General features: G+C 45.3%; 1 protein-coding gene across 2 annotated transcripts in view; it reads right to left on the reverse strand.

The window, feature by feature from the left end:
• Positions 1-1,595: 1,595 nt before the first annotated feature.
• The window catches only part of TMTC1 (transmembrane O-mannosyltransferase targeting cadherins 1), a 151,774-nt gene continuing 137,445 nt past the window's right edge, over positions 1,596-15,924 (reverse strand). For both annotated transcript variants that reach the window (XM_084306509.1, XM_084306508.1), the window contains 7 exons: positions 12,828-12,930; positions 9,643-9,778; positions 9,059-9,203; positions 8,625-8,762; positions 8,091-8,213; positions 6,887-6,964; positions 1,596-6,134 (listed from right to left, as the gene is read on the reverse strand). In XM_084306509.1, coding sequence (XP_084162635.1) covers positions 5,994-6,134; positions 6,887-6,964; positions 8,091-8,213; positions 8,625-8,762; positions 9,059-9,203; positions 9,643-9,778; positions 12,828-12,930 — 864 coding nt within the window. In that variant the 3' untranslated portion in view covers positions 1,596-5,993. The remainder of the gene's footprint in view (positions 6,135-6,886; positions 6,965-8,090; positions 8,214-8,624; positions 8,763-9,058; positions 9,204-9,642; positions 9,779-12,827; positions 12,931-15,924) is intronic.

Genomic DNA, 15,924 nt, shown 5'->3' on the forward strand with positions numbered 1-15,924 from the left:
ATGTCAGGGCCCAACATCTCCCTCACCATCATCACCAGCCCTGGAGTTGCCTCAGCCCTTGCAGTTTGAAGCAAGTCTCTCTTGGTTTTGCAGGGGACAGCTAGTGCAGACAAGGGTGATGCAGCCAGGATCTTCACCCCATGGGCTCCCTGCCTCCTTGCCCAGGCTGGACAGGAGCTGCGGGACTGAGAAGAGCAGTGTGGGGTGTCAGGAGACATGGGGCTGATAGCTGTGTTTGTAAGGCGTGGAGGTATGTTTGCATCTCCTAACCCAGAGGGCATCAAGAGAGCTGTCTGAAACATCCACCAGCTTCTTGTCATTGGGGCTTACAGGGAGGCTTCAGGCAGCTGCCCTGAGTATGAAACCTGATCTTTTTTACAGGGAGGACCACTATCCACATGCTGTGAGAGCAAACAGGGCACAGAGCTGCCTTTTATTCTTGGGCCAGGAACTGCAGAGCCCCAGGGTGCTGCAGTGCCTCCAGGCAGGCAGGGCCCCAGGGTCACCCACAGCAGTATCTCTGGCAGTATCTTAGGTGTCTCCAGCCCATCACAGGAGCTGCTGAACAGTCTGGGGGCTGCACGGCCCTGCCTGCCCCCCTGCAGGCCAGCGGGCAGCTGGAGCCTCCCTTCCTTGGGTATTAAAAGTGATGGCCAACTATTTCTGCAAGCAGCAGAGGGAGATGTTACCACCGTGCTGTATTCCTTCTTCTTTTGGAGAGAGACAATCCACACGCTGCTCCACAGGGGAGGATCAGGGCTATGAGCTGGCGGTACATCTCATTTCTGCAGCATAACGAGCACCTGAACAAAGGAGAACCTGGGCAGCGGGGCACTGGGTAGCAAGCTCTGTTATAAAATCCTGCACTGCCTGGATGTGGGAGAACCCCAGGGCATACAGGCTGTCTTCAAAGTGAGCGTGCAATTCCCCTTCACGCTACAGAGGGCTTTGCACACACCAGGATGTCAGGAAACACTATGCCTTGTGGTCAGGGCTTTCAATTTTCTTCCTGGTCCATTTCCGACAGATGTGTTCATCAACATCATGTATCCCCTGAGAGAACCCAAGCCCCAGGGAAGCATGCAGGAGCACCTGGGGACATCTGCCAGGAAAAGGGGAATTAGAACAAAAAGAGTTTCTTCATCCTTTCTGTTCTTTTTTTCTCTTTACAGTCTACAGGCTTAACTTTGTTCGATACATTTCCGACAGATGTATAAAGCCCAACACGGACAGCATAACAAGTCCAAATCATCAAGACAATGTGCAAGCATCAGCCGTCATCTTTTCCCATGTTCAGGCTCCAAAAAAATGCTTACTCTAATAATTTTATATGGCCAGACTCAAATACATGTGCTGTATAGTTGCTCCTATGTGAGCAATCAGCTGGACTCCTTGAGGAGTAAAATGTAAGGCAACAGGAATAAGAGTAAGAAACTTGTGTCTTTCCGCATCCAGAGGAACTTATTCATGGCTGGTCCTAAGGAACAGACTGACCTCACAGCCAACAGAATAAAACCAGACACGCCACATACTTTTCTTACTTTTTATATAAAATAGACATTTACATACGTTTTCTTTTGCAAAGACTTCAAGCATAACTCCTTTATGTGAAATCTAGCCATAAATCCCACAGTGAAAAAAGCAAAGACTTTGCAAATTCCTGTACCACTGACACACATCCAGCTGCTGCTAAGTGTGAATTTATTTTTAAAAGATTTGTAATCCATGGGCTGTTTTCTTAATTTTTAAAAAGATATGCACAACTGATTTAAAAAATTAGATACAGAAATAAGAACCATATGAACAACAGCCAATGCAAACAACTCCCACATGATAGGAACACGCGGCGTGACATCCACTTCAGGCAGAGATTTCTACAGTAATACAGTTGTGGAAGCCGTAACTTTTACAGAGGATACCACGGGGGGTATTTTCCAGAAGAAAAATTTCAGCAAGTCAGTACAAACATGGCAATGAGCTTTTGCACAAAGTTATTGAGATTACCTGAAGCAACTTTGCCACACTGAAACACTAGTGAATGCCAAGCACATTTGCCTTTTTTTCTTTTTTTTTCCCTTTTTTTTTTTTTTAATTTTAATTTTTATTTTTTTTATATGTATGTATATAGTTTTGCTGCTGCTGGGTTTAAATGTACATGAAAACAAAAATGGTGCATTTTGAAATTGCTGCATGAGACTGAAAGTTGGTGGAAAAAAAAACTTGTAAGAGCTATTTTTTTCCAAAGATTGTACATAATTTCAATATATGAAAAATTGAAATTGAGCGTTTGGTCAATTTAATGCACATATAGTTTTAGGAGACTTAAGCACATACGAATTGTTTCACTGGTCTGGAGGACAGATGGGGCAAAAAATCATATGCTTATATTCTAAATGGCCTAATCATTAAAATTGGAATGACAATTACCTTCCTTAACCAGATATTGTATACCATCTTTGCCCTGGTTTCCATAACTTTTGAGAGGTTGAGATGTGTTTTTAAACAGTTTAAATGGTGTCCAGTCTCCCCTGCAAGTTAGGCTCTTTATTTTGCATTTTTTGTCTTAAGACTTCTTACACCCACGTGCATGCTCACACACCCCGTCCTCGCTGAGACCTCTGGAATGAAGGTCATTTTCACTGCTGCATTCGCTTACTGTTTGGCCAAGACAAGTTGCCTGTACATTTTTAGGAAAATCTAGTCCTATGACAGAACAGAAAATACACCCAACCCCACCCCGCATCATTTATCCTGAGGGATGGAAAAGGAATGGAAGAAAAGAATGCTGGACCTTCAATAAGCAATAAAATAAAACAAAATCCATCAGCTGAAAATGTTATTCATGGGGAAAGGAAAAAGCAACACAATTACTATGTTTTTCATTTAGGATTAAAATGCACAGTGAGTACACAGGAGCCCTGTCTAACCAATTCTGAGTTAATTCTCCACTTTAATATTGGTGAGCATTGAAGTTTAGCCAATGCAACTTACGCAAAGAATGAACTCTTCTCCACTATGTAGAGCTTCAGCCATTTATTAATTTGTAATCTTTGCTAACCATACAGTGCAGTTGGCAGAAAACAATGTATTTATAATTGATTATTTTATGAGCCACGCAATGCTAGAGGAAGAGGATATTCCCTATGATTAATTTGGATAATATCCAGTTTATCACAAGGTAAGTTGCTCTATTTATCTTTCACAATAGCATTCCCTTTTGGTGGAGGTAACCCATTTCATGTTACATTCCATTGCTCTGCTTTACCTACAATAAATCTTTCACGAGATTAATGTCCTGAACAAACACAGCATTTTAGCACAGAAACCAATGAGACAGGGAGTCAGATCCAAACTTCACGAAGGTTTAACTGCTTTGGTAGCTCATGGCCTGCATCATTCTCCAAATATTCTGCCAACTTACAGACCATCATCCTGCATAGATGGGGTATAAAGTGCCGGTTCAGGAACACAAGGTTCATTAATGAGTGCTCCTCTCTGCATAGCTACCATAAACCCAGCTCCGAAATGTGGAGAGTCAGCCCTTCATCATAGAAACATAACCCAGTTCAGCTGGGATTATCCTACGTGGATACGTTACCAGCCTATTTCAGGAGAGTGGATGAATATATGACATGTCTTCCAACCAAACTACGTCCCTCACTGGAATGTTGGTATCATCTTTCTACATTCTGCAAGTAAGACAGCATTACAAAAATGGTAATCCTTTCCCAGGATCTGGGAGGAGGCACCCAAAGCTTGATCATACACATGTGCCAGGTTTCGGAGGCCAAGACGGTTTTGATTGGATTCTAGGGCAAGAATGAGACAATCATTTGTACCAGGTCTCTTGGGAAAGACAAACGAAGCTTTAAGCCAAAGTTAAAACACAAAACCAAGTCACCTCCCTCACAAAGCATTGCTATAAAAAATACAACTTCTTTTATAGTTGAAAAAATACGTGTCATCGGCCACAATTTCAAGCCACACTGCCGTGTGGCTTGTAGAATATATAGTATTTATTTAATATATCTTTATGAGACGAACTTTATAGCTGATATACTTTTTAAATGAGACGTATCTCCCCTAACCACACAGCATCCCACAGGGTCCCCATCTCCTCCTTACCAGTCTGGCAGTGTCTGGGCTGTGCAAAGCTACTCCATGCAAGGTGCCCTGTGGAGCATGTGCACTGGGAACCTGCAGAAATGTTGGGTCAGTAAGCCTATGGCTTTAAAAGCTGTGCAACAGGACAAGAGCTGCTGATCCAGCCCCAAGCCCTCAAACCTACCTTCAGCCTCCAAAAGGAAAGTAGGCAGCTGAACAGAGAAGGGAAAATCCACCAGGAAAAGAACTGCCTGGGACCCAGCTGCTCCCTTGGAATTAATGGAGCTGGTTTGAAGGGAAGAGCCCAGAAATTTGTCAGCACCTTCCCCCACTGAAGGTCTCTCCCTCCCACAAACCTGAGAAGCCAGCCTCTGCCCAGCTGCAGACACTGGCTGATCTCTTGGGCCTTGGCCTTAGGTGGCTGGAGGGACTGGTACCCCACAAGTCCAGCCTCACCATGGCTCCAGCTGGCACTCAGACTCTGGCTGAGCAGATGCCTTTGCCAGTCTGGCCTCCCTCTCAACACCAAACACAGCTACTGTATGTCAAAAATTTGACCAACAACTGCAGCAAGACACCAGGCTTTTTAAATGAAGCAGCCATTTGCTTTAGAAATAGCATTGGGGGAACCTTCGTGCTGCTGCACTTTTCTTACTTCAAAAATGCAAGTCCCAATGGCCAGCCATGTGGCCAGCTGCGAATGACACTGCCCAATTTGTATAAACCAGAGACAATATATTAATTATTTGACTATAAGTTAAATAAATAAAGCTCAAAAATAAAAGCCCCACTTCTGCAGAGAACTTGTTTTCCCACTTAGGTTTTTTAAAAAATACAAGTTTATGACTGATCAGCTAGAGCTCATTTTCTGTATCTTTTGTGGGAGGGGGTGAGAACACTTTGACAAAGTGTTTTGTCAGTGTTATCACCATAATGAGTGGGCTTGGTCCCTGCACACCCATAAAAAAAACCTCCTTAGTACCTTCCCAGCCTACTAAATCATCCCTAATCTCTCTGTAGCTTTAAATTACCTCCTACACCAATCAGATTAGATGTTTTTTGTCTTGTTTTGTTTTTACTGGAGACTGGACAGGAAGACAAGTAATCCTAGAGTTTCCCACTACCTTTAGATACTTCCATTTTTTTCAGAGTAATAATTATTTGGCCTGCAGGGAGAGAGAAAAGGGTAAAGCTATATGATTTTTGACAATATTCATATCATGAACCGGAATTATTACAAAATGACTATCTTATGAGTAAAACATTCAGCTGAGGTTTTCGCTCAAAGGATCTTTTGTCCTACTTGTACAATTATCCTGCTAGGGTGATATTCAGATACTATTTTCCCTTTCTTTAGAATCATTTTCAAATCACATTTAGAGCTGTATGAATGGCCACCTTTTCCTCACCATCAACCCCTTAAAACCTTTTTATGTGACCATTAGGACAATCTTTCCTGGCTCATACGGATCTGGCAACACTTGCAATGAAGCCCATCAGTGGTACTTTCTGTGGACAAGGTGAGACTGTTTGAGTAACAGGAGACGCTACTTCACCCCGCTGCAATGAATGAGTGCTTTGTCTCCATGGCTTCCCCAGTGATAACCGTGATATTGGAGTTTTATGTCCCACCCACACTCCTGGTGTGATTAAAATGGGTTCAGCCTAAACATAAATCTTGAATAACGGAAGGTTTTCATTTGTTCTCCAGCACGTCCCGCAGGAACTGAGTGCCTCCTGTAACTTTGGTCAAACAAGCATGCATTCACAATTTGCCTTCCATAATTCTGAGTCCTGTCAAAGTTCCTTCAGCATCACTTCAAGCAATAGGCTTCCACCGCATTCTTCTCCAAGGAGCGCGAGTTTCCTTCCACTGGTGTGACTGAATGCTATGTCTGATCTTTCTCCTGGACTTCCTGAAACCGTTTTTCTAAGCGATCCAATTTGGCCAGATTCTCCTTCAGCAACTTGCTGTTTGGAACCAGCTGCAAAGCTGTCTCATAGTAGGCACGGGCAGTGATGTAGTTTCCCTACAAAGAAAATGAGTGAGAGATTTCATTTTACATTCCCTGACATCAAAAGTTCATTGCTTGGCAGCAGTGAAGACCATACTACGAAGGGAAAAATGTCTATAAAATTTGACATTATTAAATAATGAGAATACTTCTTTATTATGAAATGGGTCACCAAGTACTGTTAGCGTAAACTCGAACCAACACATATGGCACAAAATAGATTTACATTTTTCTATTATGTTGTATCAGAAGAGTTAATTTTACTCAGAAACAGGATACCTTGAGGAAGTCACACAATGTGACTCGTTAGGACCCAAATCATAATGATATCCTAAATTATTCAAAAAGGTAAGAAGCCACAGGGCTACCCATCTATTTCCATAATTTTATGCCAGCATTCTGCATTAGACATCTTTATTAAATTTATTAGGTAGAAAGGAATTTTAAAGGTTGACTCACAGTGACATTTTTCTAAGGCAGGTCAACAATTCATGTAGGAAAACTTTAGAGATGGGCAGGTTGTTCCTTGTAGCCTGCCCCCTTAAAAATATGGGATTTACATTACATATTCCCAAGCAACCTGGATGGAAAAATTTATCTGGAGTGGAATAGACTTTCCTCCTTTTTGAATAAAATATTCTGGGGACTCTTACTGGTCATAAACCTGACCAGAGCTGCACTCCTGGCAGTCTGAAGCAAGTTTAGCTTGCTGTCCTAAGTAGCAGTCTCGGTAGCTGACAGCTTAAGGAAACACAGTGTTGTCATACCTTGATGTGCTCAATGCCTCCCATATTCATCCAGGCCTGCGCTTGGTCTGGGTTGAGCTCCACAGCCCGTTTATAACTCTACATAAATACAAAACATTTTTAGGTTAAGAGTCTCGGTCTACAAACAAAACCAGTTTCTAAAACCAGAAACTAACTTTCCTCTCCCTCTAAATCCCTTTAAAATATAATTTCAAATTCTTCTCATACACAGTGCACATGCTAAATTGCAGCGTCTTTGCAGTAGAGGTGACAGATCTTACTGCTCCACTGTGGAGCTCAACTCGTGGGTTCTCCCTGCCCACAGAGCTGCATGAGGAGCCACACCAACCACTGTGACCCTATCCTTGCTGCCCTGCACCACTGGGGTCTGCTGCTCATCCAGGTCATTTCCCTGGGCAGGTGTCTGCCACCACAAGCCATGTCTAGGCTGTGGTGCTCCTTATCCTTGAGGCTTTAATTTGGAGCTGGCTGCAGACTATGATAGAGCTGCCAGCACACAAGTTTCACCAGGACCCGAGGGCAGCACTATTTCTCCCCATTGCTTCTGCCACTGTACATGGGAGAAGAACCAACAAGTGCCTTGTGGACTCTGACAAACAGCACCATTTTTATGGTGTCACACAACAGATTCAAGCCAGTAATAGAGATCTCTAGGGATATTGAGAATAGTCAGGTCTGTCCCAATAACATAATTTTCTGTGCTATTATTCAGCACTAACATAATTTCTGAGCTGTCAAGCCTCTTGCTCCACAGGATAAGCCCATGTGCCAGCTCTTAGTTAATAAGGTGAGATATAATGACATGGTGTGTGCTTTCAGCTGAGCTGTCCTGGAGTTGGCCGTTGCCAGTGAGAGGGGCTGAGGCAGGATGGACCAAGGGTCTGGCCAGTGCAACAAGACCTAGGCTCTTCCATAGTCCAACCATTACCCCATAGTTAACCTCTCAGAGCAGGGAGCTCTATTTCCACACTTGAGTAAAAAAGGATTATTTGTGAAAGGTAGAAAGCAGTCCTCTATTGAGGAAAAAAAAATGCAACTAACTCTGGCAAAGTTGGTTGCTCCATAGGTTTAGCTGTATCATTGATGAACTGATGAGCTCCCAAAGCCAACAGGCAGGGTGTGTGCACCATGGACTATTAGATGCATTGAGTTAATTTTATCTTTTAACCTCTAAAACTATCCATAGGGCTCAAAGCAGTCATACCTCAAAAGCCTCATCAAGGCGATTCTGTTCTCTTAGCTGGTTTCCTTTAGTGAAGAAGAGCTCTGATAAGATTTTTGGATCCTTTGGTTTTAGCTGAAGAGCTTTATCTATAGCTTCAAGTGCCTGTGAAAAAGCAAGAGGTCATTGTATCACTGTATTCTGCACCTTTCCCCTTCTCAGGTCTCTCCACCCCTAAGGCCTCCCAGTCTAGGACCCCAAAGATCAACATGTCATCATCCTCCTTCCCTTACTTGCCCCACAGTTACCACATGTGGAAATGGGTGTTTCAGATGCCTGTGGCTGATGGGCAGTGGGGCTGACAGCAGCATGAGCAGTAAGAGCTCACAGCCTCTGAAAACTACAGTGCTTGGCTTTAGTACTGTTCTTAGATAAACAGAAGGTTTTAGTGGGAAAAAAAAAAATCTCCTGGGTGTCTGCTAAGACACATGACACCTCTGGAGAGATGGAATGTAAAATGCTACCTGAGCTCTGGATGTGAGCCCTCTGGACGAGGACGCCCCGTGACCACAGTACCTTAGCATAGTGCTCCTGCTTGCTGAAGATGGCTGACAGAAGGCGGTAGCACTCCAGACACTGCACATCTTCGCTGAGTATATGGTTTGTCATCTTTTCAGCCTCCTTTGTGCGCCCCATCATTGCTAAAACCTGGGCCTATGGGATCATATTATAAAGGTTATGATTTTTAAAAGCTCAGCCCTCTGATATACAGTGCTGGTGACAGGCTCCTGCTCTCTGACAAAGCAGGGGCTGCTGGTAAGAGCCAGCTGCTCAGACACAGGGTGTGAGGTTGGAGGGAGTGAAGGGGAAACAAGAAGGGTGGGAAAGACAGTCACTGGGTGGCTGGGGTGGAGGGAGAGCCAAGCTCTGAGCCTTGGAAGTGTTCACACTCACGTGGCCACCCTGCTCCACGGGTGGCCCTGGCTTGGATGTGCTCGTCCCACACTCACCAGAGCCAGTCGGATCTCTTTGTTTGAAGGCTGCAGTGATGCTGCTTCTCTGTAAACCTGCAAAGCTTCTTCGTATCGCCCCGTGTTATAATACAGAGCCCCCAGCGGGGACAGGATTTCAGCTTTCCGGGATACCTTCAGTGCCCTGAAATTTGGGAAGAAGAGAGATTTCCAGGTGATGCGGGAATCAGAGCATATGAGCAAGGTGTGGCTTGCACTGGGATGGAGTGTTACCAGTGCAGCACTCACAGAGCAGCTTTGAGCACAGTGGGAGTAGCACTACAAAGCTGAAAACCTTTTGATGTTGTTGTCAGAGCATCCCCCATCCAAAAGCAGCAGCGTGCCCTGCCTGGGGGCTTGGGAATGGTCCAGAGAAGTCAACATTGCCTGAGTCAGTGCTTTCTTTCCAAGCACTCCCCAAAAAATAGCCAAATAAGCAGAAGTAAATCTGATTTCAAATGGATGGAGAAGGTGGGTGGGAAAACCCAAGCATGAAGCGGTGATAGATTCGGGTATCGCAGGCACTTTAGCACAGATTTGTGCAGGGACAAGGGAAATCTCTGCCTCCCACCTCAAATTCTTACCTCTTGTACCACGCTTCAGCCTCTTTGTTCTGCCCCAAGGAGCGGTGAAGCCTGCCCAGGTTTACCATGGCGACGTGGTGAGCTGGGCTCAGACGGATGGCCTGCCTGTAGTGGGACACAGCTCTCTCTGGAGCCCCTGGACGACAAAAAGGCTGTTAATCTGGTGCCTCAGAAAAATCCTGTGGCAAATTCAGCATGAAGCAATGCTCTGGTTTTTCTATCAGCTCTTATCGGGAACCATTTTGAGAAAGAAATTTGGGAAGAAGAGGTGTTTCCAGGTGATGTCTGAGTCACAGCAGATGAGCAAGGTGTGGCATGGAGCAGAGAAGCTCTGCACTGTGCATGGCACACTCACCCCACTGCAGTTTTATGGTCCTGGGGAAGGATAAGTGTGCCCCCAGCAGCAACCCCTCTGTCCACCTGGGAGGGAGAGGACCGCCCCAAAGTGCATGTCAGCACACAGCAGGGCTTGGGATGGCTGACGGGCAGAGGCAGAGGAGTGTGAGCACAGATTGGGATGCCAAAAAGGAGGCTGGGGTGTGCAGGAACTATAGCTCTCACTGGTACACCACTCACACAGCAGCTTTGAGCACAGCAGGAATAGCACTAAAAACCTGCTCAAGCCACTGAAGAACCTCTGATGCTGTTGTCAGAGCTCAGCCTTTCTAGAGATTAAGTGTAAGGAAAACTGCTGACAGGCTCCAATATTTGGAGAGAATCCTGAGAAACAGACTTTGCAGGGGTAGGTTTTAGCAAGTTGAGTACATTCAGCAAAAAAAGGCTCCTGACTGAACGCACCCCTCTATCGTGGTGCAGGGGGGATGTAACAATCCCTGTGCAGGCTGGGGTCATGTCCCACCTCCCAGGAGAGCATCCTTCTACCCTGGCCCACCAGCTGTGGGTGCGCAGTCAACAGAGACATGGAGAACAAGCCACCCAGTATTCCCCACAGCCCCACAAGAGCTGCAGATAGCTTCAGGCACTTCAAAACAGAGAACATTCCCTGTACCTCTGCTGCTGGCCCTGCTCAGTCTGCGTGCACTGCACCAGTAACAGTTAATTCCCACCTTGGCACAGTAAATCCAACACCACAGTGCCTGGATGCCCATCCTGGAGCACGTAGGCACTGTCTCCGTGTTTCAGAGGAGCCATTGGGTGGCACTGCTTCCCTGTGAGAAACCCTCTGCCTGGGTAAGGTCCTGCGGACCATGACATCACCAAACACCACAACACGGGACTGCAAATGCCTTGGAAAGCCCATCAGAACTCACCAGTACCCCGTATTTTTAGGAAATGCCAATGTTCAATCTGAATGGAAGAAAGGTGCCAGACCATTCATCCACCACCTTAAGTTCTAGTTCTAGCAGTATATTTTTATTTACCTAAATAATGCCTTTCCTCAAGAGGGATCTTGCAGTGCTTTCCTCAGGCAGAGCCTGCTTACTACTAATGGGGCACGGTTAAAAATCTCAACATTTCTGTAATGCAAATATTATAATTTTAGCTACAGTGCTGGTTTAATTAGTTTGTACACTCTGTTTGCTGTTACTGCTGAGCAGATGGAAGTTTGGGAAAATCACAAGCACAAAACACGCCGAAACAAGCAGCTGGGCAAGCACCTAAGTCCTTAAGGTCAGCCAGTGCCACCCCTGTTCAACACGCAGGGGTAATACACGTCACTAAGGGAGACACACTGAATGTCTATATTCACTGCCGAGTTACCTAGAGATCCAGCTCTCCAGAGCTGACACTTACTGGAGGCTCTTGCACAAAATCCTGCGAGTTATTTGGAGTGGTGCTTCACGGTGATCCCCCTGTGCCCACGGGGGAAGAAGGCAGCCTGTGACAGACTCACTGCAAGCCAGTTCCTTCGTGCTGTGTCGTGTCTCCAAGAAGGTTAGTTATACACCAGGCCTTTAGTTTTGAAATTCAGTGTGGTGAGCTTTTTTTTTTTTATTATTGTTTGCGTGTAGGAGAGTGTAGTAACAAACAGGAAAAGTTAGGTTGGAATTTGGCAGGACACACGTGCAAAAAAGAAAGCACAATGCATCACATTTGAACCAAAAATTTTGGTAGGAATAGAGTAGTTTATCTGGGTCAGGAAGCAGAGAGAAGTACAACACCAGAGTGAAATTACCGAGGAGTTTTTATTATTTGCACGTTTGAATTTTGCCAGGGCACAAACTCAGAATCTCAATTTCTGCTGTTAATACCACAACTTTTTTGAGTACAAATATTCATTTTGGCTTTCTGGTTATTTCACATTGGTAGTCCAGAGGAGTGATGTCTGAGTGGCAGCTCAGAGTGAGGACAGCCAGCTGCACACCGCCAGACACCGCTTTTTGCTATCATCCTTGCTTCCCAAGCACCACCGGCGCCGGGCACAGTGTGAAAGGGGCAGAAAGGGCAGCAACTACACACTTCAAGCCTATGATACTTCATCATTGAGTCACAGCTCTGTTCTGGAGAGACTTCAGAGAGCAGCTTGCTTTCCACTAGCTGTTTGTCAGTACAGACTTGGACTTGCTTATAAAGCTGTCAGTAAAAGGTGGCAACTGCAGAGGCACTTTTTTTTTATTATATGGATGCCAGGAAGTGCCTGAGTCCACGGAAGTTGGATGGGAACCAGGAGCCCAGAAAAGAAAGGCTTTGTTTGTCATTATGGAGCTCCCGAGAAATCAATTCACCCCATAGTATCTTAGGTTTTGTTTTCACAGATGATTGTGATTTAAAAGCCATGTTTATTTTTATAGTAGTGGCACTCAACCTTTAGTCAAAGAGCTGCTTTGTCACCAAAGAGCTGCAAATGCTCCAAAGACCATAACGATCCATTTGTGTGCCTGGGGTTGTACTTGATGCTGCCTTGCCTTCCTGGAGAAACAGTAGGATTGTCAGGGTGCTGCCCAGCTCAAATTGAAGAGGACAACTGCCTGTGTGAATATGGTGAGAAACGCTGTAGGAAACATCCAGGCTGGATGCCACTGCTGCACACTAACTGCAGCGACTACAAATTTCAGCACACTCTGCCATCCCAGCAGAGCAGGGATATTTATTTCCAAGCTACAGGGGAGGCACTTCTACCGCTCTGGAAGCTTTTGACACTCTTTTAGAAGTGTACTGCTGAATAAAACAAGCCAAAGCAAATAAGCCCGAGAGAGAAAATTCCCTGTCCCACAGTCACTTACCGGTATCAACCAAGAAAACTCCGTAGTTGTTATGCAGATCGGAGCTCTCTGGACAATTCTCTATGCCAGCCTTGTAGACCTCCTCTGCTTCCTTCAGCCGTTCCTTAAAACAGAAGGAGATGTCTTAGCCGTGGCAGAAATGGTATCAGCACCGTTTGCTGGGTGCCTGCATTTTGTGGCAAGGCTCACTTTGGCACTGCTGGTGCCCTTCCTCCCTCGCCACATGGGGAGCTCAGGCCCCAGTTCACCCCACCAAGCCTGGCCGTGGCCACTGGCTTCTTGGAAGCCAAAATTTTACCCCGTGGCATGGATGCGGTATATCTTGCTATCTGGTACTCCGCAGCAATGCAGACAGCTCTCCCCCCCCTACACTCGCAATTGGAACTACCTGTGAAATACAAATATCAGCTGGGAAAGGTTGGGTGGTTTGTGTGCAATGTCAGTGAGCTTCAGCTAGCACGCACCCAGCTGGGAAATGCACAGCGACAGGGGTCATGTTGGTTCTGCTAAGAATCTGTCATTTGGGAGCTGATATATTTTAATTTATTTGTTTAATGAGCATCTCGCTGGCTAACTTTCCCCCTCAGGAGCTCCGCTCTCCGTTCCCTGAGCAGCATGGAAAATACAAGGAATGAAAGCTTGGTGTGCGTGACAGCTGAGGGATGAGGAGCTTGCACAGGGCAATGAGGGAAACAGGAGGAGGACTGAGGGTGATGAAAGAGTGGGGAAAACCTGACAGTTTCAGATGAAAAACAGGTGTTGTCAATGTGTGAGATGTAGCTCACTGGGACTGATAGGACACGCCACTGCTCTGATTCTTAGATGCACCAAGCCCTTATGTTTTGCATAGATTTCAGTGAGGTTTGTAGGTGCTGCGCAAAAAAAAAAATGCAGATTTTTTCTTTGGGAACGTCCTGCCTATGGAAGTGTCCCACTGGCTGTGATCTGTCTAGCCTAAGCTATGGGCAGACAGGTCCTGAAACAAAAATAAGGTGTATTGTTTGGATCAAGTAGCCACTGAATAAGGTTTCCATTTCCCTCCAGCCAGACGGTACATGCCAGCTGCCCATGTGCTCACTAGCATCAGTTACTGAGATTTTCCTCCCCCCTAAACTCAGATCTTTGCTGTTGGGGTGTACAGGTGGAAGGAAGGTTGTTCACAATGGAAAGCAGCATAGTGCACAGGGGGTGTCAGTTAAGCTTCCAGAGGCAAAGGCGTTTTTTTTTTTCAGTTCTTCCCCTTGTGTGGAGCAGAGCAGCCCTATGGTAACAAACCCCACAGCCTCCTCCCAGAGCTCCCAGGCCAGATCAGCCATTTGGGTGCCTGCTGAGGAAAGCCTGGCACCACCGAGGCAGAACTCACCATGCTCAAGAGCTGAATCCATGTTGAAATAAGGGGGGGGGTCCATTCACTCCCTGCCCCACCAACACTCCCTGTGACCGGCTCTGCCTGGCCACAAGAAGCTGCCAAGGACAGTGCGTCCTCAGCTGCACGATCACATCTGGCTGTCAAGGCAGGCCCTGAGAAAACACTTTTTGGGGGGAGCCTGGGCCACGTCTTTGCGCGAAACAGAGCTGGTTCTGCTCTTCAGCCCAGCTGTGAACTCTCCTTTCCTCCTGTCATGCAAATCCCAGCGCGTGCTGGGCTTTCTCTGGATTTAAAGCGTGTACCTGACAGCAGCATGTGGTCTGTAGTTGTTTAGAAGCATGGGCTCCTTTCTCACCTCCTCTATCAGAACTGGAAAGCTGGAATTAATAGCTCTGGAAGACTATGGTTGATGAAAGCAAACGGTTTGTCATGGTTAAGTGCTTTCACATTTACATGAGAAAGGTCAGCCAGCAGAAGAGATAGGGTGTGATAAAACACAGAAACACATTTTTTAGAAGTGATTAAGTTTGGACATTTTGGATATATTTATGTGAATTTGACATCATTATCCTGCAGGGTCAGGAAAAGTGGAGCAATTGTCAGAATTGACTAAAATGAAGAGCAACCTCTTAAGAAAGTACGTGCATCAGACATTAACAAGTATATTTGCAAGAACTTCTCTATTGATTTCTTTTCCACTCATTTTATTTTTCAGCAGAGGAACACGGCTTTGTATGCATACATGTCAGTTGTCTTCATTTTGTTTAGCAATCACAAACCCGATCTTTAAGCAAGAAAGGGCTAGGTTCAACTGGATCAGCAGCAGTGTCCCATGTCAGAATATTCCCACTCACTGATACCAGCACTTTCAGCATTTTTGTCACGGTTGCATTGCACATGTGTTCGTAAAACACTTTTTTGGCATCTAACACCCTGACCCTGCATGTCTCGGGCTCAGTGCAAAGTCTGGGATGACTCCTCCAACAAAGTGCTTGCATTAAGTGCAGTCAGAAATTGAGCAGGGTGGGCCCGTCTTCTGCTGCCAGAGCTTTCTCCCTAGCAGCCTCTCTTCTTAGGAGAAATGCTGTAAGTTCATCAAGGCTTGATTCTCATTAACACTTAATAACGCTGCTTCCAGACCTTCATGAAACATTCATCAAGCTCACAGAATTCAGAAGACTGGCTTAAAAAATGTATGAGATTTTTATGATATTAAGAAAACTATGCATGTGAGGATCTCTCAGTTAAACTCCAGGGTTTTTAAGTCTGTTTTTTTTCTTTTTTTTTCATGGCTCGGATTTTCAGTCTGGGTATGCCTGAGCAGGCTCGCTGCTGTAGCTAAGTGGGTTAAAAAGTTTCTTTTTCTCAGTGATATTCTTACCAAACAAAAAGAAAAAAAAAAAAAAAAGAAAAAAAAGAGAAAGAAAAGAAGAAAAAGAAAAAAAGGAAAAAAGAAAAAAAAAAAATGAATCCAGAAACTAGGGCCTGAAAAAAGCCACCAGGTAGCATGAGACAAGTGATAAAGCTGCAAGAGCTAGGAAGGTGCTGCCGCAGTGCCTCAGAGTAAACCCAGGGGAACCGCAGTTACAACAAGGGGCACAGCACTGGCAATCAAAAACATTAAACATTTGATTTCTGATGTTAGCGCCACTGAAACAATCATGGAAAACAACAATACCAATACTGAGCTACGCTATCAAGCAGACAGCAATACCATGGGAAAGCATT

This window comes from Netta rufina (genome assembly GCF_964035555.1).
Source record: "Netta rufina genome assembly, chromosome: 1".
In the NCBI taxonomy this organism is placed as follows: domain Eukaryota; kingdom Metazoa; phylum Chordata; class Aves; order Anseriformes; family Anatidae; genus Netta; species Netta rufina.